This window comes from Callospermophilus lateralis, chromosome 7, assembly GCF_048772815.1.
Source record: "Callospermophilus lateralis isolate mCalLat2 chromosome 7, mCalLat2.hap1, whole genome shotgun sequence".
Classification (NCBI taxonomy): Eukaryota; Metazoa; Chordata; class Mammalia; order Rodentia; family Sciuridae; genus Callospermophilus; species Callospermophilus lateralis.
In genome coordinates this window covers 82,118,389-82,143,906 of record NC_135311.1, presented here as the reverse complement: position 1 = coordinate 82,143,906, position 25,518 = coordinate 82,118,389, and the positions used below count along the sequence as shown (strand labels likewise).

Here is a 25,518-nt window from a genome sequence, read left to right as displayed (position 1 = left end):
ATCCCAGACACACCTCAAAGTTAACACCAGACTTCAGTGTTGTCTCATATCCTAAAATAACTGGAGTCTATGTTTCCATTATGGTATCATCATCCCACCAGGATTTCAAACTAGAAATCGCTTTGGCTTGACTCTGCCGCATCCAATTTACTAGTTTTCAGGAATGTTCTGTGATTTGGGTCTCTCTTCTCTCTAATCCTTTTTACAACTTATTTCCCATCTTTATAATGTCTTAATTGGACCTTCTATCTTGTCATTGTGTCACCAATGTTTCCCAAATGCAGTTTATAATTCACATGGACTGTCATAAAAATTTAATCATGTTATTCCCTGTAAATATGAAATAACGTATTACGTTACTCCTCCTCTTAGGGAGTGCCTGGCTCTCCCTTGCTTAAAAGACAAGCTTAGCACAGAAGGTTCTCGTGTAGTCCAACATTTCAAAATCTTTCTCTACCCTCATTTCCTGCTACTCCATCATATATACCATATGGTGTGGTTATGTTAAACCCCTCTTCATCCCTTGAATGTGCCACAATTTAACTTCTCTGTCTTTTAATCATATACTCACCCCTCTGTTGGGAATGCTCTTTCTTCATCCACTAGGAAAACTTCCACTCATACTTAATACCCCTAAATATTATTGTTTAATAAACACCTCTCCAACATGTCCAATAAAAAATGATCACTTCCTTTTCTAAACTACTAAAATCCTGTTGCATCCTGCACACATCACCTAACACATAGTATAGCCTCCTATTTCCCCATAACCTACTAGCACTTGGGAGAATCTCATTAAATGTGTCAATTCACAAATAGAAAAATCAATAGTACTTCTGTAACATTTTTATTATCAATCTCCATCAACTTTGGATTTAAACTTATTCAGAATCATTCTTAAGGTTATAATCCCAAGATTGTGCTCACTTTGGTCTCTCTGTTCAGAAAAGTTATATTTTTATTAGGCTTATTGAGATTATTAGAATGAGATTTGTCTATCCTAAATGCTCTTTAGGATGGCTCTTCTCAGGACCTTTCTTTTCCCCTCCCAAACAGCAAATGTGCTAGTTTTGGAATCTCTGATGATTTCCTTTTGTCTCTGCCTTCTGAAATAATTTACTCAAGAAAATCTTGATTATGAACAGCCCCAATGCTATCATTATCCCTAGTCTTTTTGTACAATTGAAAAAGGTACCCCTCCAGGTAAGGGATTACTTAAAGATACCCCAAGGAAAAAACTTGTTTCTCTAGGCTTAAGGACAATTTTTCTGTGTGAGATCTTTTTGCACATTCAACCAATTCTCAGACATCATCCGGGTATCCTACAATTCTATTCAATTCTTATGCTACCTAGCAAAAGTTAGTGTAGACCCCACAGGACTCAGTCCCACAAAATTGAGATGCCAATTGCAAATCCAGGCTTCTTGTGCTTCTGACCAGAATCTATAAACTGGAGGTGTATACCTATCAATAGTTTTGATAATTTGCTAAAGTCGCTCATAGAACTGAAAAAAAAAAACAGTTAACTTGTCATTACCTATTTATTATAAAAGGTAGAACTCAGGAAGAACCAAATAGAAGAGACGTACAGAGCAAGGTATGTGGGGAGGGGTGTGATTTCCCACCTTCCCAGCAACTCCATGTACTCAACAATCCAGCAGCAGTCTGAACTCCTTTATTTATAGGTTTTATGGTGATTCTGTTATGTAGACATGGTTGATCAAACCACTGACCATTGGTAACTGAGCTCAATCTTGTGATTTTTATCCTGGTCCTGGAATGAGGTTTAAGTTCTAACCCTCTAATCATATGATTGGTTCCTCTAGCAACTATCCCCCATCCTGAGGGTGTTTTTTTTTAATTGATTTTATTTTTTTTAAATACATGACAGCAGAATGTATTACAATTCTTATTATACATATAGAGCACAATTTTTCATATCTTTGTATAAAGTATGTTCACGCCAATTCATGTCTTTATACATGTACTTGTTTTTCTTTTTTTGCATCACAATTTTTATTACACATATATGCCACAATTTTCGTATCTTTGTTTATATATAAAGTAGGTTGACACCCAATTCGAGTCTTCATGCATGTACTTTGGATAATGATGTCCATCACATTCCACCATCCTGAGGTTTTCTAGGAGCCCCAGTCATCAGTCATATTATTAACATACCAAAAGGCACTCATGCCACTCTGAAGATTCCAAGGTTTTTGAAGCTGTTTTGACAGGAATCAAGAACTAAGACCAAATATTATAACAAAAGTTGGTCTTATCATCCCACACTCAGGAAAATCACTGAGTTTAAACTTGAACTCTGTGCCAGGAACTGGGGGAAAGAATCCCAAATATTTATTTCTTCTTTCATCACAATAGTATAGCATCCCTCCCTCTGGGCGGATACAGCCAGAATGAAGGAGCAAACCATGGCTGAATACAGGCAGGATTTCAAGACACTTGTGTGTCTAGCCTCTGTCTTGGCCTATACCTTTATGTAGGGCACAAGCCTTTCAGCTAAAACCTGACCTCTGAATTTGACTCTGCAGTCCTGCATCTTATATAATCCTAGGACTGCTCCAACCAAACCTAACGTGGTCAACAAATTCTCTTAGTTACTAAGATGAGATAGTCTGACAAAATGCCCCCCTCATAGGCCTTGATAGCTTCCCATTAAAATATGGTTTTTATCCAAAGTTTTAAAGTCCTGTTTCATATAAAATATAATTTCATTACAAAATAGCAAGTTCATTCCAAGCCAAATAAATAACCCTAAATTTCAAGGCATGAACATGCTGATATGAATGAAAATGACAGTCACACATAAAATACATTAGTCAAAGTGTCCAATGAATGTAGGAAATACTTAGAATTATTAAAGGAGAGTAGATGGTATTTATTCACTTAACCAAAGCATATTTATTGAGCTTCTGTTATAGGATGATTTTTACTCTAGATTCTGGGAAAACATACATTGACCAAATAAATGACGCTCGTGGACTCCACAGTCTAGTGGGAAGAGAAAGAATCAATTTTAAAAATCTCTACCATGTCAGGTGGTGATGAATAGTTTGGTGAAAAATGAAGTCAGATGAGAGACTAGAACTGCCATTCTAGTGGGGGTGGTTGGTATCTGATATAGGCTGTCAGGAAACACTTGCCAAGAAAGTGTACTTGTCAGAGTAAAACCAAAGTTCCTGAGCTGGAAGTGCCAGGTGGGTACACAAGCCCACTCTGCAGTGTTTGTCCTCTTTCAGTCATTTAACAGATCCATTGTTACATTAAAAACATTAACCCTTCAAATTCCACATGTTAACAACATTTTTCCTTCACTTTATCAACGTGTTTTCCTTTTTTATGAATATTTTCCCATCAGTGGAATTTTGATCATAATTGCGTTTAGACTTATTCATTAACTTGGAAAGAACTGACATATCTTCCCATTCAGTAAAATTGGTAGTTCAGTCTTGAAAGTCCTGCAAATTTTTATTAAGAGTATTCCTTAATATTTTGCATTATGTTGCTGTTACTATAAACATAAAGTTATTTTGATACATTCTATTTTCTAACTATTGATTCTGGTTATAAGAGAAAACTATCTGTTTTTTAAATACATATTTTATATTTAACCATTTTATCTAACTACCTCATTCTAATAGTTTTTAGTTTTCTTCTTTTCTTATTAGGGCATTACAGTTGTACATAATGGTGGGATTTGTTGTTATATATTTTTACGTGCACACAGTATAACGATATATTTTAGCCCATGTCATTCCCCAGGATTGACATTCCACTTTTCCCTTCCCTCCTCCTTTCCTCTAGTCTATTTCCTCTAGTCCTTTGATTTTCACGAGATCCCTCATCCATACGTTTCTTTCCCTTTTTCCTCTCCAGTTTCCACTTATGAGAGAAAACATAGGAACCTAGACCTTCCGAGGTTAACTCATTTTGCTTAACATGATCTTCTTGAGTTCCTTCTACTATTTCTCATTTAGACATCATTATTTCATTTAGATTGAAGATGCATTCAGATAGCTATAAGATTTGTTTCTTCCCATTGTGAACAATTATGTGTTGATTCCATTCACTAAAGTTTCTGGAATAATGTTAGAGTAAAACAACAGTCTATGCATTTCTTATTATTGACTCTAATGACGTTTCTCTAACATTTAGCCATGACTTACAATGTCAGCCTTTATTTTACTAGCGGTGTTCTTTATTAAGGATTAATGAAAACATTTTAGTCACAGACTAAAACATTTTATTTGGGTTGAATATTGAATTTTGTCAAATTCTTTATGTCATCTGTTGAGAAATGACATAGTGTTTCTTCGTCGAATAACTGATACTTTGAATGAAATTAATACAGGATCCATCAAAAAATGTTTGCCAGAGACTTTCATTCCACAGGCTGGTCCATGAAAAAAAAAAAAATTAGGGTAGGGATCTATTGTCTGGATCAAATAAGTTGAGGAAATGCTACTTAATATATTTTCTTCTTATAGATTATATTAGCCCATTATCAAATGAAAGATAGCCCAGATATCCAGCAGCCAAGAAATCCAGTTAATGTTGTGAAACTCTTCATTTCTAAACATTACATGTTTCCCTGTCCTTCATGTAAGGCCGATTGGCATGCCATTGACAGGGTTCAACCTCCCACTTGTGAGAAGTGTTTTATTAATAACTTTCCTTGTATTAAATCTTCCTGGCATTCCTGGAGTAGACACTGCTTGGCCATAGAGTATGACCTTTTAATTTAGTGCTAAGACCAGTTAGTTAGGTTTTAATTGAGGATTTTTGAGTCTGTAATTATAAATGGGATTGTACTGTCATTTTTTCCCTGTACCCCCTTTTGGCTCTCTGTTGAATTTTAGTATCAGTGTGATACTGGATTGGTAATATGCATTGGGAAATGCTCCATATTTTTCTGGGCTCTGTAACAACTTATGCAGCATGGGAATTATCACAGGATTTTATTTTCTTAATTTGAAATATTTTCTATAAAATAGCCAAGAGAGAAATGAACCCAAACACAATGCTAACTGGTTGTCAGTGAGCTTGTAATTAAATTCCCCTGTTAGTTTTATTCTCTTTACTGATGAGGCTTCAAGTGTCTCCATTTTTCCTCACTTTAGTAAACACACTTGCTCTTTGCTCCAAGGGCTAACGGTGCGGACAGCCTACTCTGCTTAGAGGCAATAACTCCTTGCTCTTGTCACCCCAGTTCAGTGCAGAACAGGGAAGCATCAAAGTCAGGTCAGGGAAGCAGAAAATGATAGAATCCCAGGCAGGAGAATCAAGCTTCTCCATGGGTATGCTGTCCCCGACGCTGGGAACAAAGTGAGGTGACACGTATGTGGGCCTGGAGGGAGGGAGGCAGCAGAGCCAGGTGAATTGTGGGGCCTAGAAGCCCAAGAAGAAGGTCGAAGAATATTGATCCTGTTTTTAAAACACTTTCTTTGAAGTGGCGTTGAGAGGATGTTGGACATTTGTGGCCTGTAAGCGGAAAGAGAAGGTGTTAATGCCACTTTTGAGAGCAATTCCTCCCTAAGTCATAGAACCCTTTATTCAGAGAGATGCCATATTATTATAGACAGTGCTTCATGGATCAGCTAAGGGCCCAGCAAAAAGATGTTCATGCGCTTTCTTTCCAGATGCAGGAATTACTCCATACTGAAAAGCAAACTACCTTAGCTATGTGGTGCCTGACTCCTGGCAAGCTGCTTGCTATGCCTGCTGTCTGTTGAATAAGGGCATCGTGTTTGCAAAATAGATGCATGTGATTTCATCCCTCAATTTTGTGAAATATTTGTGCTCCTAATATGTAGAGTACAAATTAAATTGAGAGGAGTGAATCCTTTTCTTCAGGTGGTTATAAATACTATGATTACACATATAATATGTGGATTACTTATAGTATATATTATACTACATAGATATGTAAATACACATATATCTCTATATAAAATGCCCTAACCAATAAATATGTATAACAATGGTCTTAGATAGTCAATATACTCAGTAATTTTAAATTTTGAATATATTCATATTCAAAATTATTTTTTTCTAAATTAGCTGTTAAGTTATTCATTTTCTCTACTTATTTCTTCATAAGCCAGGTAGGCTACAAAAAAAAAAAATAACATACCTCTCTCTAAAATATAAGTTGCCCATGAAACAATTCTTTAATCAAAATGATGTATTACTTTTGAGACCACACACACACACACACACACACAAAAAGAGAATAAACTGCTGAGATTACATATCCTTGAGTTACTCTGAAAATAAGAAACATGTATGTTAGAGAGAAAAATAACAGTGATCAATAGGGAAGTGGTTCCCTCTCCAGCCTCCCCCCTCTTCAAGGAAGCAAGTGAATTGCTGGGAACAACTAATGGTCCACCCATCCACCCAAAGATCCTTTTTATTAGTAGTTTGGGGCCTATGTTTAGCATACTTATTAAATGGTACTGCTTTTCTAATAGTGTATAAAGTCTAAAAAAATTAATAATAATCAAAAGAAGATTTTTGTGGCATGTTGCAATATAAAATTGGGATTTAAGTGGCTTTCATATTTCAACCAACACTGAGTTCTTTGAAGTTCCTTGATTATCACAAAGCTAAATATCATTCCTCACCCTTGATTAGAGAAAAATCCGATTTTCCTCTTGCATTACCTTCTTGAAAGAGATGATGTGGGAAAGTACCATGATGAATTGTCAAGGCTGAATCAAACAATATTGATTTTGTGTCTAACTCAGCATGTAGTTTCTCAGTTCTAACACCTCACCTGGAAACACATAGAGGTGGTTTCCACCATAAATTCACCTGTGACTACAAAAAAAAAAAAAAAAAAAAATACTGGGTAGGAAGATAGGAAAACAAATCTTTCTCCATAGTCATACTTGAGTGTTTTTTTTTTTCTTTTTAAAAATTTACCTCTTTCCCCACCTTTAATTTTTTGTGATTTGTAAAGACTGTGCCACAACTGCAAAAAAAAAAAAAAACCAAGAAGATGGCACCCTGGGACCTGATTCACTTTTGTCACCAGTCCAGCCCCACCTTGTTCCCCAATTAAAGGTAGCTATAGATTCCATAATTGCCATGGTGGGCAGAGGCACTGATCTGAAGCCTATCCCAGCCTGCCTGTTACTGGGGTTTTCAAGTAGCAGTGTAAAGTAAAGGGAGAAATGGATGCCAATGACGACATGAAGAAGGAATTTGGAGCACCAAGCAGAAAGAAGGGAAAGTCAGGCATCCCATCCATAACCTTGAGAATGATGGTGCCACTGCAAAGTGAACTAACAGATTGATAAAATCACCCCAGAGTCACTCAGGAACTGAGCCACTTACCACCTAAGATGTTCTTCGGCACCACGGACATCATGTTTCATTCCTGAAGTGCCAGCAAAAGGAAACAGCACTCACTCACAACTATGGTTGTGAGCACTTCAAGTTTTTCTTCTCTCACATGGTGCAAGTCAGCGGTTGAACTCTTAAAAAGTCTCTTCAACAAATCCAGTAACGATCTCCAACACATTATTCCTATTAACAGAAGGTTTATATGAAAGAGTTGCTGTAAGCTCGGCCCGAGGAGAATAGCAACTGCTCTTGTGGTCAGGGTTACTCAAAGAAAGTGGCAGGTCCAAAGCCATTTAAAAACTGTAAAATGACCTTCTGATGAATAAAATGACATTTCTGAGCTGGACATAATTGAAAGCGCTTTGTGCTAACAGAAAAGCGAAGGAAGCTTTCCTATGGGAAGCTAGTGTGCAAATGTCATTTCCGGCCTGTGTGAAGCTGAGGACCTCAGCAGCAAGAGGCAAGCACAGTGGCAACAAAGGTGGAGAGCAGCAAGTCTCTCCTTTGTCTGTGGAATGACCTAAGATCAGCCGCCATGAGAACCCACCGGGGTGTGTGCTTTCCTACTCCAGGAGGGTGCAAAAGGCACTACTAATTTTCTGAGAGTTTGCTTTGCGGTGAAGATTTAATTAATTTAGTTAAATTGATATTTTACCTCATCATTTCAGGGATTTAGCAATGATTAAGCTTCGTGATGTTGACACATCTTCTGTGCGGGAAACTAACTATGGAAACACATCTTTCCAGCGCTTGGAGCCCCAACTTTGTTTCTTCTTTCTATTACATACAGTTCGTGATCAATCCTTCACAACAATTTCTTATTTATAAAAAAGTGGAGAGCAGATTTCAATTCTAGTAAAATCAGAATTGCTTCTGAGCTATGGGTTAACTGACGAGGAAAAAGGAGAGTTCTGGGGCTGGGACTGGGGCTCAGCAGTAGAGAGATTGCCTCACATGTGTGAGGCACTGGGTTCGATCCTCAGCACCACATAAAAATAAATAAAAAAAATGTATTGTGTCCATCTACAACTAATTTTTTTTTAAAAGGAGAGTTTAGAACTTGATTCTGGAGGTAAATGATGAGAAGAGCTGTGTGTGAAACTCATGGGACTTTGAGTGCTGACTTGGCCTGTGTCTCTGGCATGTCCCTGGTATATCCTCAGACACATCACACTTCTATCAGGAAGTCTCTGTTACACCATCATTGAGACGATAACAGCAAAATGTTTTAAAATCCTCAGGGAAAAAAAAAAATATGTTGGCAGTTTCTTACTTGGAACAGGCTACTTTCCAAAAATTATTCAACTAAGCTGGACAAATTGAGCGCCCGCTATAAGCTAGACATGGCTGACTCAGATAGATGGGGCACCTCTGCCCACCAACATCTACTGGCAAGTTTCCAGTCAGGTTGGAAGTTGGTCATTTATAAACTGGGACACATTTTCCTAAAGAAACAACTTTTAAAGTAGTGGCTAGATTCTCAGGCCAATTCTCAGAAGCTAATTGAACTCATAAGAAAGTGGAACTCAACTTCTAATAGAATCTTCAAACCTAACTACCATTTACATCAGTGATTTTCAGCCCTGGTTGCTATGCACCATTCTATAATCACCTAGGAAGTTTTAAAAAATTATTTTTTTAATAAGTACCAGTACCCAGTCTATGCTGACAGGACAATAAAATCCAGTATCAATAGCAGTGGTGGAGAGTAGAGCTGGGGAAGAGGGGAGAGGACTCAGAAACAGTACTTCTAGGGAGACGGGGGCTGTGACCAGGAGGTAGAGGCCAGGGATCCAGGGGCAGGAGATCCCTCAGGGATCCCTGAGGAGGGAGCTAGTTAAACCTCCACGGTCAGAACCTCTTTCCACTTCCTTTGTTGGGCTCATGAGGAAAAAAAGAAGCTATCTTTAATCCATGTTCTTATTTGGGGGGTAAGTCTTTCATAAAATGTTGTCTTGTGTTTCACCTCCATGTAGTTCTTTATATTCTTTTGCTTTGATTATAAGCACTTAAGGATTCAGCTTCAGAAGTAAGGAGGAGAGGGGAATGGAAGGAATACAATTAGAGGGCTTCAAATACAGTTATCCAACAGCTTTCAGAATTCAGTAGTTCCCCTGGTCACTTCCCTGCAACCCCGTTAGTCAGAATTTTAGAGTGCAGAAACATGAGCATACAGCAAATGTGCCAGACGGAGGATCTCCTTCCCTGTTTTGTGGAGTCCTCCTCTTTTTTATAGTTGGGCATGGAGATTTCTTTTTCTGACATTCTGTGACTGTTGCAATATAGGAAAATCTGTGGCAATACAACATTCTTGCATTTTAATCAGTTGCTTTCACATAAAGAACATTTTCTAGGTTCTACTTTGTATATATATTTTTTGTCTTGGCATTTCCTATGATATACTGCTTTGGCTCTGTGTTCTAGTTTCCTCTTTATAGAATTTTGGCTACTCTGGATCAACAAAAATATAGCACTTGAAGAATTTCAGAGACACATGACAATTATGTCTTTTGTTTAAAGGAGGAGAATTAGTGCTCTCGTCTTCCTCTGGACAGAGAAGTGAAGGATTATGCCTTCTTGACATTTCTGTATATTTCTGGTTTTTCCCTTGATTTGGGCAGAATAAATTATTGTGAAAAGAGAAAGGTCCCCTAAATTTCTGGAGGTTCTGGTAGTCAAAGGATCTGGTCAGAATAACTATTATTTGAGGGCTCACAGTTTCCGAGGTCTTAGTCCATAGAAGGCCGGCTCCATTTCTCCAAGCTCAAGATGAGGTTGAACATCATGGCAGAGTGTGTGGCAGAAGGAAGCAGCTCACATCATGGTGATCAAGAAGCAGGGAGAGAGACTCCACTCTCCAGATACAAATATATACCCCAAAGCCACGCTCTAATTCCCACCTCCTCCAGCCACACACTACCACTTCAGTTACCACTCAGTTAATGCCTATCAGGGAATTAAATCACGAATTGGGTCAAGACTCTTACAACCCAATCATTCCTCCTCTGAACCTTCTTGCATTGTCTCACATATGAGCTTTTGGGGGACACCTCACATCCAAACCCTAACAGTAGGCAACAAGTTCCAGGCTTTCCCCACTGGTATTCAGCCAAGCTCTGCAGCAGCACGGTGGGAAGGGTACTACCTCCACAAGAGATTCTTCCCTTCACACAACATCAAATCTAAATCAATAGGAAAATCTGGATGAACCACAAAGAAAACATTTTCTGATCCTAAATCCCATCTCAACAGGCATCTAAAAAATAGAGAAAAGGGACTTTTTTTTTAGAATTGAAATTTCTGGCAATTTTTAATTGAAATAGCATTCTGGTATGGTGGACAAATAGCTAGTTTTAATAAATGAGAATCAATTACCCTTGACAGTTTCAAGGAAGATTGCATCACTAACTTGTTTAACTTCAGGTATTCAGATAGAGCATTCAGGCTGGAGTCGGAGCACTAAACCAGCCTGTTTTGAGAGGCTTATGTTACCCTTCCGTTTGGCAAAGATCTTACACATAAGATAGTCAATTAATGTCAGCATACTGGGAAAATGGCAGGCTTTAAAGCCTCTCCTTTAGGTTAGAGGCGCTAAAATTCTAAATGCCTTAAGACTCAGTGTCAGTTGTTGCTTCTGACCTTTTTGGATTGAATTATTTTCCTTTAGTGAGCCAGATAAAAACAGTTTTAGTAGACGGTGAAAATGGTGTAGCTTAGAGTTTCCTATTGAAAATGAATATTCCCTCAAAATAATTTATTCCAGGACTTATTGAGCCATACAACTCAGAAAGATGACAATAGCTTTGAATGAGCAGGATGTGGCTGCAAAATTAGTCTTTTTTTAACCAGAGGAAGGTCAGAGCTGCTTTGTGTTTTTTAATCTCATTGTTGTGTGAGGCTAATCACTTGGGCTGTAGCTGAGGGTGGTTTAATGATGATCTTAGAGGTACTGGAGGAGCTAGTAAGACTTGGATCCTCTCTGGTCTCCTCTCTGGGTTAAAACAACTTCAAACCACTGTTACAAATCCTTGTTTAAAATTTTAGCGACTTAAAAGTTATTTTTAAATTTAAATTTTCATCTCAAAAGAGAACACAAATTCAGAAATCATTTTTGTCAGGAGCAAGTTTTAGTCTGTTGCTGTGCTAGAACAATTTCTGATGGAAAAGCATCGCTTAACTCAAGCTCTGGTTATGTCACAAAGTTAGGGGAAAATAAGTCATTTCATTTCTCTTCCAAAAAAGGAAAATGGAGGAAAAGTCTTTTATCTGTTTCGACATACACCTACCTGATTATAATCTCTCCTTCCCCCCCCTTTAAGTCATAAGGAAAATATATGCATAAGGTTCAGCTGATAGAAGAGCTGGAAGAGAAAGACAAACCCTTCCTTTAATTACATTTATCAGGTTAGCTGAGAACAGGCACCTGTGCCTTAGGTAGAGAAGCTGATTAGCATTCAGAATACTGAAGCCCACATCAATTTAGGAAGGGCATGATTTCAAGATAAGTTGAAGGGTAAACTGAGAAGAAGCAACTATTTTAAGTCCAAGTATAAAAGTAAGATCAGATCAAAGAAGGGTTGCTAATAAGAGTCAAGGATTAGTTGAAAGTAAAGTCCCTAATTATACCTAGAATATTTGATGGACTCAGTTGTGCTGGAAAAGATCTTAGAGGTCAACCGATCCAACTTCAATCTTTGGTTGCAGAGATGAGACTCCTCCTTCAGCTGACACCAGCCAAAGAGGGGGATTTATTAAAAGTTGACAGAAACAAAGAATTGGAAGGAAGCCGGGCCTAGGGAGTGGAGTGGATCCAGGAACTTCATCTTTATTTCAAGACTTACCTCTTTATCTCTTTAAGTTAATGCATATATCCACATCAGTGGCATAAAGCTATTGTTTGAACAGGTCCACAGCTGAAATTCTGAAAGTGCTTTGAACTGAAGTTACAAGGACAAACCCATAAAGTGGTGATAGATATATCCCTGTACTAAAAATACAACTGTAGATTTATAATTTCTCTAACGTGGACTTTTATAGAATTGCAGCTAATGATGGAAGACCCGAAGCAGATCTTCTAATTCTGCTTTCAGAGAAGCCATAGTCCAGGAAGAAGTGACATGTCTAAGATTTCCCAGAGGGTTAATAGTGGAGCCAAAAGAAGAATTGAGATCCTTTGCTGGCTGATCTATCAGACATGCAATGCCTTGTACACCACTGAGAACAGTGACCAAGAAAGAATTTATTTAAGAACCTGAGTTCAGACTATCCTTGGGCAAATATAGTACTTTGTACAACCTTGAATGTTTATTTGTATAATGGGAATACTAACATTCCCTAGACGGAGGGTTTTATGAGCATTACTTCAGGAAGATAATGTACAGCTATAGATCTGGCACATATAAATTCTCTGTAAATAATAGAAATTAACAATTGAGATATCTTAATCAGCTTTTGATGTATGACAGATAACTCTAAAACTCAATGATTGGCAAAAACAGTTCTATTTCCTACTCATACATCCCTGATCAGCTATATGTCCATTAAGCTTAGCTGGATTTGGTTTTAATTTTGGCTCACATCTGTTCCATAAGGTTCCTCCTTCCATGACTGAGGCCAAAGAAACACCTCCCCTAGATGTGTTATTCTCATGATGGAAGAAAGAGTATAAGAAATTGGAACCAAGTAATGCATCTTAAAATCCTTACAGGGAACTATCACAGTATTTATTTCTACTCATCTTTCAGTCTCGGCAAGTCATTTGATTAAGCCCAGAGGCAATGAGTCAGGAAAGCTACTGCACCCACAGCAAGCCATGCTCAGAGAGGGGACTATCAGTACCACCAAGTAGAGGGAAAAAGCACAAAAACCTTTGGTCATTGTGATAAGGACCTGTACAGTAGCATAAGTAGTCTGTAACTAGTTCCCACACAGACTTTCTACATGCCGTGAATCTTCAAGTCTGGGGTCATTTAGGAAAATCAGAGATCCAGAGAAGATAATGAAGTTATCTAGGGTAGAAATTGGGGTTACGAAGGTGCATAGAATCATTCGTTCTCCTAGAAACCTTACTAGGTGGAGGAGATATTTACAAGTCATTAAGTTCAACATTTCCAGGTCTGAAAGGTATTCCAAGGTATTCACATGCTTAGAGGAGAAGTATGTCTTCATTTCCATGTAAGTAAATTAAGAACTGTTTCCTTTGTCAATGGAATAGTCATGAACCTCCAGGTGTGTACTGAGGAGGCCTGCCTGGTGGTTAAGTGGAGATTAGATGAGTTTGCTAATGATTTGTAACTTAGTTTATAACACAGATGAGCACTACTAGGTGCATTCATCATCACACATTTCGAATTGTTTTTATTCTTCGTCATATGTTGTTTACATTTGTTCTCAACTCTGAATTAATGAGGAATTTAATGAGGAAGAAAAAACATAATTCTGCCAATTTTCTTCTGGATACTTTTCTCCAGACCCATAAATTTCCTACATCTGAAAAAAATAACTATAAAAAACATCAAGATATCTACAATATTTCAAAACACAATGCAACACTGAAAAATAAATCAGTGCTTCTTATGCATCCTGTCTCTAGCCAACAGTGTAGTATGGAAATAACCGCTGATGGTGTTTGAGGTCCATTTCAGATTAGGGGACAGAGCCTCACTAATCTCTATTCCCATTATTCTGCATGAACTGTTCCCTTAGCCTGGAAGCTGTCTTTCTTATCGTTTATTCCTAGTTTCTACTTGATCTTCAACTCTAGCTGAGCTCCTACCTCCTGTTACAGAAGGAATTTCACAATTTCCAAATTGTGTTTCTTGCTCTTCCCCTGATACTCCCATAACACTTGCAGAATTACACACTTGATAGCCCTAGTTTTGAGAAGTTTTCAAGTCTGGTCTCCCTGAGTCGAGCCTTAGCTGAGGTGGGTAGGGGGCAACTTGTTATTTCTATGGACTAGGTCATCTTTTGGATGTGTGAGAGGAGGCAGATTGAAGCTCAATAATTAGAAACTGGAAAGGTCCTTTCAGGAAGAGGAAAATCATTCACAACCATGAAAAGCCGGAGGTTAACACGCTCTAGGTGTGCTTAAGGAGAAATATGTGGGCCCAAATGACTAGAGCAGAGAGTTCAGGAGAAAGAGTCCTGGAAAAAAACAAGGTGAGTTTAGGTTTGTTGGGAGGGGGCCTTATAGGATACCCACTGCCTTAGTTTTCTCTGGCTGTCATATGTCAGCTTACCATAGACTTCATGACTTAAACAAAATAATTTTTTAAATAAGTTAAGGCTGGAAGTCCAAGCTCAGGGTACCAGCAGTATTGATTTCTGGCAGCTTTCTTCCTAGATGTAGATGGCTGCTTTTTTGCTGTTCTTCATGTGGTAGAAAGAGGCAGAGCTCTGGTGTTTCTTCCTCTCCTTACAAGAAAACTAATATCATCATGAGGGACTCACCCTCGTAACTTCACCTAAAGTTAATTATCTCTCAAAGGCCCTATCTCCAGATATCAAATATACCACCTGGGATTAGGATTTCAAAGTAAGGATCTGAGGGAATGCATTTCAGCCCTTAGCACTCATCCATTTTGAGTGGCTGAGAAACTGGTTGCTGGTAAAGGAAGGGGTCCAGGAGATCTCCATCACGCACCCCTGCCTTTCCTGGGGTTCCATTGTTCGTTTAAGGAAATGAATGAAATCCCAGAAATCAGCATCTCCAATTGAAAGGGCATTAAAGCCCAGGGGCAAGAATGAAATAACCTTTTAATTTTTGAGATGAATGAACAAAGTAATTTTTGTGAGTGGTATCTTCTATTTCTACAGCAGCCATAAATCATACCTTTGGGAGCTGTACCATTTTACTTTTAAATGTACATTTTGAAAAGAACACAGTCATTTCTTATTACTCTTCTTTTGTACAATTTCATTGCATTCATCACTAGTCAGAAGGTCCTGTTGATTCTGTGGCAGGAAAACTATTTGTTATATTCCCAGTACAAATGCCTACTGATTAACACAGGCCTTCTGCATCAGCTGAGGGGGACAGCGGGGTATAGTCTTCCTCAAAGATCTATACTGTTTTTCTTCTTTTATCCATGGTAATTCTTATTATTTTCCAAGCCTGAATTCCCTGAACTTGGTATATTCTCTTAAGAATCGTCACCCATAGGATGATGTTTTTATCCATTTGAAAATTTCATGTCCATTTGCAAATGATTCAAACCGAGACTGAGAATTCTGCTGCCTGAATTGCAGAAAGTTGTTGCTGCCTAAAGAATTTGCTGGTCATGTCCCACTGATAGATAGTACAAATATACAGTGTTAATATAATGGGCAAAGTCTGGAGCATTTCCATAGCTCTGGACTATCGAATAATATACAAAAATATATGACTTGGGGACAGCTGAAATTATTTCCAAACTTTGAGCTCTGCTTCCATTAGACTGGTTCACAAATATTAGATTGAATCCCAAGGTACTACTGATAACCATCAGCTGTTTTTCTTGCCTAGTCTCTTTGTTTAAATGTGTTCTTTCATTATCCATGTGCTTTTGAAAAAAAAATGGAGGAAAGAATGATTTTAATTGAATAATCTGTATTCTGCCAGGTATTCCTTCTTCCTAGGAAGGCATCTGGAAACTTACTCTGCTATTTTTATTTATCCTGCCAGTGTAGTATATTGATGAGAGAACTGAGGTCCAATAATGTTAAGACAAGACATGAAATATTGATTAATTCTTTTTTTAAATTCCCTTTTTACTCCAGAGTATAGCAGATTTCAGAAGCTGCTGCCAATACTGTGCTCTCCAATAAACCTCCATTATTGGGAGGGTCTTGATCCCCTTCAGGCCTTGATAAATGCTTATTATGCTTCTGAAATGTTAGCTTTGAGTGCCCCAGGATTGGTTTCATTGGTTCCTGGAAGAGATAAGAAATGGTAGAAATGACATTGAAAAGTTTGAGTCATAGGACCCCAAAGGAACCATTCCATAAAGGGAGAGGCAGAGACGGAGGCTCCCAAACTCCTTGTCTTTGTTCCCACCTGATGCTCCTTTCCTTTCCCTAGTATGCATCCTCACTTACAGATAAGGACTTGCCCTTTGGTCAAGTCCAAGAGACAGGGGTTGGTCATTCCTAGGGTTGTGTGAAAAGGTAAGATAATGCGTAAAGTTGGGTCAAACCTGAATGGTTTCAGATAGACTTATAAAGGAAAGAACGAAGAAAGATGTCAGTCTGGATCAGGAAAGTCTGAGGAACAGTGAGAAGACAAAATAGGAACCATAGTTAAGGAAAACTTGGCATTTCAGGATCAGGGGCACCTTCAGAGGAAACCACCCTATGCTAGGATTAGGCATGGGAGCCAAGAGTTCTACTGTCCTATTAGGACCCAGGTGAGCTTGCAAAAGAAAGAAATCTGGAAAAAATGAGAGAACTGCACTGGAAAATCCACACAACAAAAAAATGGTTTCATCCAAAATGCCAAAAGTGCTGAGACTGAGAAACCCTGAACTGGAGAAAGTGCTATTATTTTACCCATCAAAGTATAAGCTTATTGAGTTCAAAACCCAAGTCATGAAGTGACAGTTCTGAATAATTAGCAAAGCATCCTGTAAACAAATAATAAATTCAGCAAAATCCAGTTTTCTTTTGAAGAGTAACCTTTGCAGAGTACTCAGTTCATCCTCTGAAATTACCCAGAACAAAAATGTTACTCTGTAGAAGTTTCCAGCTTGCCAGGTAATAGGAAAAAAGTGCCTCACAATGTTTCCAAAAATAAGGTATATGCTGAAAAGCAGGCAAAGGAGAGATGTTGACAGCCATAAATATTGAGAGTGGTAAAAATGAGGATAGTTTGACAGACAACGAGTCCTTGTATTCAGGTGATGGCCTTAAGATATCAAGGAATAGGGGTAAACATCAAGGGGGTAAAGTTGCTTACATTTTATCAGTAATAAACTAGATGAAAGATCATATTTTAAATGATATGCCTCCGAGCATGTGCTACATCAAGGTGTTGACAGCATCATTTTTTCCAAGGGATGCACAGGTATATTTAAGTAGTTTCCAAGTTATAAGTATCTTGATTACCAAGAAGCAGTGGGAGGCAGAACCTGGCCAGTGAAAGCAAATGATTGATAGCTTCCTGGTAATTCTTCAGCCTTTATTTTCCCCTGGCTGGCTCACTGGCTCATTATTCCACTGCATTAATTTAAGCTTTTTCTATTGTACTGAATTAGGGGCTTAAATTCTCTTATCATCCCTATGGGAATCTTGATTGTTTATTTGTGGATGACAATAATTGCTTTTATTGATCCTTAAATGTGGAAGGTATAAAAAGTACTATGGTTGATGGCCAGCTGATACATAGTGGCGTATGCATGACAAAATACAATATTTGGCCCCAGAATACACTCTTGAAGAATTTTAAGCCATTTGATAGTGATTACTAGGTCTCTTCAAACTGAAAACTATAAACAATTTCAAGTACATCAGCTCAAGTCTTTGTGTTGTTTTATTGAATCCTGAAAGGCTTCCTTGGGTATAGTTTATATTCCTTTCTAACACACCCATGCAACAAGACATGGTACACATGTAGTATACTACAAGAATTACCGGAGGCAGGGCCATCCAGGCCAGTGCGTTCCTCCAGGGACTCAAAACACCAGCTATGTGATTGGAAGAATTCCTGGATAGAGCTAGCAGTTGCTAGTATGCCATTCAAGCATCTTTGTAAGGACATTTACCTTGAGCATTTTGAGAACAAAGCACTCTGAAGGTCTCAGCATGTACTATAGGTAGGAAACCTCATGCCATTTCATATCCCAAATATATGACAGGCATTGGGGGGGGGAAATGCAACTGTCTAATTAAGTGCTGTTTTTTAGGACAGGACACTTGGGCAGTATGAGCCTCCTGTGTCTGAATCAAATGCAGCACACATTGTTGGAAGAGCTTTTGGGCTAATTAGCATGGACTATCTACCCCGAAACAAAATAAATCAGGTTAGGCCTAAAAGGAACCAAGTATCATAAATTCTTATTAAGTGGTGAGGTGGAAAGATCTTTGAACAGATGTCAAAGCCTGTAATTCCTGACCCCTTTCCTGTGGTCAAGTGAAGAAAGATAGAGGAATCACAGAAACAGTTATGTTCTATTACCCTTTGAGGACTCCATCTCAAATGCTTACTGTTGAACTCTCAGAATTGACTATCTGGGCTGGACCTGAATAAGTCAGGAGAGCTTCTTTTGCAGAGTAGTGGCCCATATGTCACACAAAGGATCCCCCTTTATCTTGACCTGGAATGCCATCTGTATTCTTGACTGTTGGCAATTTTGTGGAGGGACCGTGTCAAAGGAATGACCATTTACCCCAACTTATATTTATCCTCATTCAAATTAAGCTTTACCCCTAGTACCACAGTCCAGTTGCATCGTCTGCTTTGGACAGTCATTTGTATTTTCCTGAATGGCAGTAAGAAAAGGCAAACACAGAGCTCCTCCACTAAAACTTTTAGTGATTATACCATTGCAAGGAAAACACTTTGTGTACACTTTTTTTAAAACTTATATCTCATGCATTTTGTATCACACCCAGCACACAAGTAAGCACTAAATATAATCTAACTAATGTGATTGCTATTTGCAACAATCCAACATGCACAGAGCATGTTACTACCTAATGGTTAATGCTTAATCACAGATTGATGATGGAGAGTGATGATCACAGAATCATCTATTTTAAATCTGGAGGAAGATTTACTCATGACTTAGTTCAACCATCTCATTTTAGAAACAAGGACACTAGGACCCAGACAGTCTGGCTGTCCACAGCCTCTCATTCAAGCAGTAGCACAGCTGCAATGTGAGACCAAGTATCTCCACTTCAGTTCTGTACTCCACTCGGTACTGACTCTGAAATAAATTGGCCCCTGCTTTGTTGTATTGTATTATGATCAATTGTATTAATGTGTGTTCCTCCTCCATTAGATCATGTGCTCTTTAGGAAAATATTTATCAACAGCCTCTCGCACAGTCACTGACACATAATAGGATACCAATAAATATTTGTTGGAAAAATAAATAAGTGGGTGAAGAAATGAGACATATTTTTCTCATTATGTCCAAGCAAATGCTGTAATTTTCAGGGATCTCTACTAGTGCTTATCTAAGCTAGTAATGAAGAAGGAAAGAGAGGATATAAGAGAGTAAAAATGTGCGAAAAGTAGCATGAGAAAGCAAGGAGAGGAGAAGGTATACAATTCCGTGAAAATAATAGCCAGACAAATTCAGTACATAATGCCCATTCTCTTAAGGAGCTTTCTGTCAAGCATTTGCCTCTTCTGATATCTCCCCATTTTCAAACTAGCAGATCCCATTATTGATGCTCCTTCTCAGACCCTATACTGCAAAATGACAGCAGGCTAAGTTTTATAGTAAGCAAAGTGCTCCATAGTCTACCTTGTGTTCCTCTGAAACCCCTTCCCACCCACACAGCACATATTCCAGATTTGCATCGCCGCTACTCTTGCTATCACAAAGGGAAGTGCGTATAACTCAGTGAGGTCCAGTTTCTGGAAATGAGTGGCCAGTGGTCAGTGCTACATCTAAAAGCATCAGCTGCCCTCCCACCTCAGTGACTGTGCTTCCCAACTCCTCATTGGACATCCAAGCACATTTCTATTTTTGCGATTTTGCCCTTGTTGGTTCCTCTTCCTGAAATATTTTTCTCTAGTATGGTCTACATGGCTTCTTGTCATCTGCCAAACACTTCCATCCCCACCCTCATTACCAAACCTTAATACTATTTTTTAGATTTTTGCCCCTATTATCAAAAAAGCCTTCTCTGACTAATGTTTATAGCACAGTTGCCTTTAAACTTAATCCTCTGGGCTCCATAAAGACCTGAATGGATGTTTGGATAACTGCTGTATTCCTCACATCTAGAATAGTGATTAGCACATAGTAGGTGTCGAGTAAAAATGTGTTGATGAGGTTGGTAACATTGTTATTACAAGGGAAAAGTCCTGTCTCACAATACCTGGAAGACAGTTTAGGAAAACTTTGGGTGCTTTCATAGACTAAGCCACTCACCTACACTGCACCCCATTTACACATAAAAATCCAAGAAGCCTTTGAGAAAGTAATCTGTCCAGGTAAGCACGACAACACCATTCCCATTCAGTTCCCAACAGGGCTCCAAACAACCTTTAGAAAACCTGCTCTCTGATAGAGAGCACTAATTTGTGTCTTATGGAAAATCAAATAAATTATTTTTCACCTGAAGGGAGCAGGATTATTTGACTTCAGATATTTGCCATATGGTTTTTCTATCACACAATGTAGCTTTGAGGCTTAAGGTAGTAAGAGCAGGAGCATGTCTATAAATTATTCAGAGATAATTCAAAATAAGTGTGCATCCTTGACAGATTGTCAAGTTTCTTAATGCTTCTTGGTAACAAGTGCTATGTTTCTGATGAAGTGTTGCTTGTTTCTCACCACACTTCATTTCTGCTCTGTGTATGTTTTCTGTGTTGTTTTGTTTGTTGTGTTTGTTCCCCCACAGAGTGCAGTCTGGCTCTTACCTCAGCACGGGGTGGTTTACCTTCCTTCTGGCCATGGACGCCTGTTACGGCATCCACGTCTACGGGATGATAAATGACACCTACTGCAAGTAAGATCACAGGAAATTATTTTTATGCAGCTCCAATTCTGATATCATGTCAAAATATCACAATTCATTTTAATGTCATAAATCTGAGAAACAGATAAAGCAACAATTATTTCCTGGTGTTCTTTGCTGACATGACATTTTATTGTCAGTGCATCAAGTTGTGACTTTCAGGGGTGATAAAAAGAAAAATATTTACCACGGTCTAATGTCAAATGTCAGAAGGAACACTTTTTCCTTAATCAGTGGCATGTCAGGGACTTGTAGCTTGGAAATTTGGAACAAGTTTAGAGGCAATTTAATTTGCAAAAGTGAGTTTGTCATCTCTGTGCTCTAATGCTTGATGGATGGCTATCCACTGATGGTTATATTTGATCATGAAGGAAAAAATGTCCTGAAGCCTCAGAGAAACTGACAGCTTAATAAGAATTCCTGGAAATTATATTTCACTAATAAGTTGAGTAATCTGCCAGATCCTTATTTAAAATGAGTGTGTTTATCCATAGTATATCCTAGCTGGGGGGAGAGTTTCTAATTAGATAATAAAACAAACCCTCCATGCTTCATCAGGGTAATGAAATATATTCTCTACCAACGATTGGCACATTATAACTCAGAGACTGTTTTAATCATATTGTCAAAATGGTAACTCTCAGCCCAATCTTCATGAACAAATATTTCTACCCTAACTATACATATAGTAGAGCACAGATGAACCCAAAGTCTTAACTGTTGAAAAATCACAAAATTTCTTTAAATTCTGCAAGAGCATCAGTCTGCCCAACTTCGCTTCCATTATACACCATTTCCTCTTTCAAAGGATAGCCATATGTTTGAATGTAATTGGTGTGATGTATAAATTTTCCTTGATCTATGAAAGCACTAAAAACCTGGTACATCTTCCTAAAAGCTTTCATACATAATAGCTTTTAACTGAGTTCATCAACAAGAATCATCTATGGGTTTTCAAGTAAATGCATTTACTGGGCACCTAATGGATTCTTGTAAGTGAATGCTTCATTCTTCATCTCAATCTTTCTCTCCCTTTCCTATTTTTTTTTCTTTTCTAGGACAGAAGGTTATAGAAAAGTCCCCTATCATTACTATGAACAAGGAAGAGATGAGTGTGATGAATATTTTCTTCATGAACATGCCCCATATGGGGGACACAGGTTTATTACTGAAAAGAAAGTGTTTGCTAAATGGGCCAAGAAACACAGAATAATATTTACACACCCAAACTGGACAGTGTCTTGATGTTGGATTTTCTGACCTTGCCACATCACTTGTCCTGATCCTGATATAACAATTGTGATGCTGGTGATGCCGATGACCATGATGGTGATGATAAAGATGACAGCAACGACGCTCAAGTCCCTGTACATTCTCCGATATGGACAGTGACTCTGCTAGAAATTTGAACCTGGTGGGATTCCGTGGAGGGTGGTTGTCCACATTATGTTCTTTCTGAAGGTTCAACACTACATACTGCACTTTATAATTTAACTGGAATAGAAATGAAGGCCAGTGACATGACAACTGTGACTTAAGAAATGGAAGATTACCCTTCAAGATAGCTGCCCAGAATTCTTCAACAGTAACTTTTAAAAGTCATGGAATTTGACCTCCTGAAGACAGATTACTGAATCTGTGGCCTCTGGAGCCTGGGCAGCTCCACCATCTTGAAGAATGGTTAACTGTCAAACACTGTCCCAAGATATGCTATCAGGGTACAAGTATCTTACTGCAGTTTACTAATTAGCCTGAGGAAGGGAAGATATCTCTTTGATATGTCATCTTCCCTCTTCCTGTGGTCCTTCCCAGAGCTGAAGCCTCAGGCCATTACCTAATTAGCAATGAAGTCGGTCAAGGAAGTCTTACAGATCAGGGTCACTTGACTGTCTCAACACTTAATCTGAAATGTACCAAGTAGCAAATCTTGAGGAATCTCCACTCTGACCACTTCATGCTTACTACTCAAAACAATGTAACTAAACATAGTATCAGAATTAGTGTTTAGTTATTTTGGCTGAGTCCAAAATATTTGTGAAGGCTATTTAACATGTAAGATACCAACTTCAACACTGTAATAACATATACTGTGAAACTTTCCTAAAACGTAACCAAAGGGTTTCCTAACTCTGCTTCAACATCCAGCAACACAAAATTATATGCTTTTTAAAATCATGAAACAGGGAAAGCAAAGCATATTTTTACATCAATTTGTATCCTATCATACTTCATAGTATATATTTGTATACTCAAATTTCTATTTTATAGGCCCAAGTTGTGTCTTTCCATACATTGCAGTATCATTGCCAAGTGCCAACTGTTAAACATGGGTGATTCCTTCCTTATATTACATCTGAACAGAACTTTTGCCTTCTTGGGGTTAATTTTCCCCATAGTTTATCAGTTGTTATACCATAATAACTATAATGATGACCTTAATGTCCAAAGTGCTTTGTTGTTTAGAGTCCTTTTCATATCCTATACCATGTGATGCCCGTGACCACCTCACTGAATTATCGCCTGCAAATTCTGCCATCTCTTTTAGTAGTTGATCTGTAATTTGTTGATTGTTCTGATATACACCGAATTTCTCTACTTGCTAATATTTGCATAGACTAGCATTTATATAGATTAGTAATCAATTGATTTCAGTGCCAAATACAATATATTATATCAAGGTTATGCAGAAAGTACCATAAGGATGGTCTTGGCCGTAGACTAAGACCCCTGTGAACTTAAGTACTTTTGATTATTTTCTTTTGTTTGTTTGGTTTTTTAATTACTGTATTTAGATGGGGAAAGATGGGGAATTAGGGACAATAGAAATGAATGAAAGTAGAGAAATAGTTTCCTATTCTAGGTTTAAGAAAACTGTTCTCTGTATTCTCATTGCTCATTAAATATTAGAGGGTTTATTCGCTGAGAGAGTAGCTAGGAGTCTAGATACTTCCTTGCATAATGATTTAAAAGACAAAAGCCAGGCTCAACTTAAAGAACCTTTAAGAGGCTGGAAGAAATGATGCATTTCACCTCAGGAAGAGTTGGCATGTATTTACCAGTGCTAAATATCAAGATGAGTTATCATTAAAATATGCTGATCTAGGTAAAAGCCTCTCTCCTGCTCCTCTTCTGCCACTTGATACCCACCCACATCCATAAAAATACCCAAGTTCCAAATTCATCATGGAAGTGAATTGTTGTTCTTTGGTTGTTTCCTCATATGATTTTCAGGTCTCTGAATATTAAGATTTTTTTGATGAATAGAAATGTCCACTCAAAAATAAATAGATACAAATGTCAAAAAATTGTAATACACTGTTTTTCTCCTTGTTGTGATACAGAAATTCCACTTTTAAATAAAAAGAAATCCTTGATTAATCAGAATGCTTTGGGGAATGCCATGACCTGATTTGTTTAATTTCCCAGTAAATGGAAGGCCGACTCGTTTGTTTTTGCCTTAACTGATGAGAAATTGTTAAGATGCTGCTCTCTGGCCTCCGTCTATGGTTCCCTGATGAAGGAGACTGCAGTGCTCTGTCTCCTCACTGCATGTGTGGGAAAGGCAGGCACTGGGCATGCCCCGCGGTGGTTGCTCAGGGCCTGCCCTCTCCTCTCCTCTCTTCCTTCTTCCTTCTCTCTCTCCCTCTTCTCTTTTTTTCTTTCTTTTTCTCTCTTTCTTTTTTTAAACTAAATTCCTACTCTGCATTTTTTTTTGTTTTATTTCATGCTTTTTTTTTTCCTAAAATCGAGAAAGAGAAATATTTTACTCTCAAATTGGAGACCCACTTGGATTATCTCCAGTGTAATTGGGGTTTTGATAGAAACTCACGACTTCCTTTCCTCTGTCATCTTAATTTTCTCTGCTTTCATTTACTATTTCTTTTTCTTCTTTAGGTATCGGGTATAGAACTCAGGGACACTCGGCCGTGGAGCCACATCCCCAGTCCTATTGGTTGCTTAGCATCTCATTTTTCTGAGGCTGGCTTTGAACTGGTGATGCTCCTACCTCAGGTTCCCAAGGTGCTGGGATTACAGGCATATGCTATCATGCCTGGCTCCGATTTTCTTATTCCAGCTTCCTAATTTTAGTGGAAATACAGTTGACTTTCTCCCATGTTGGAGAAATTTTCCTTCGCAGATTTGCTGATAGAGAAGTGTAAGGCAATTTCTAGACAATTCCGCAGGTTGTGGTCAAATGAAAAAGATTTCATCCAGAATCTAAACACTGGAATATGTAGATGAACTCGTTCATCACTGAGGTGCACCTATCCTGAATGTTTATTAATATCTGAGGAAAAGAAAAGTGGTTCAATATCACCTGAGACTGTAGGCAAAACTATGGAAAATGCTGTTATTTTCTGAAATCAGTATAAAAGAATGCAAGTTAAAATAATAAATTCTATTTCTAGTTCTGCAGAAACCTAGCAAAAGTAAGTTTTAAAATGATTTAAAATAAATGTTTGAATCCTATCT

At 38.1% G+C, this 25,518-nt stretch overlaps 1 protein-coding gene across 1 annotated transcript in view; it reads left to right on the top strand.

Moving 5' to 3' along the window:
- Positions 1 to 24,330, top strand: part of LOC143403939 (alpha-N-acetylgalactosaminide alpha-2,6-sialyltransferase 3) — a 520,448-nt gene extending 496,118 nt beyond the window's left edge. Inside the window, exons 4-5 of the mRNA XM_076862282.2 lie at positions 20,929 to 21,036; positions 22,104 to 24,330. Of these exons, the coding sequence (XP_076718397.1) occupies positions 20,929 to 21,036; positions 22,104 to 22,290 (295 nt within the window). The 3' untranslated portion in view covers positions 22,291 to 24,330. The remainder of the gene's footprint in view (positions 1 to 20,928; positions 21,037 to 22,103) is intronic.
- Positions 24,331 to 25,518: the final 1,188 nt, after the last annotated feature.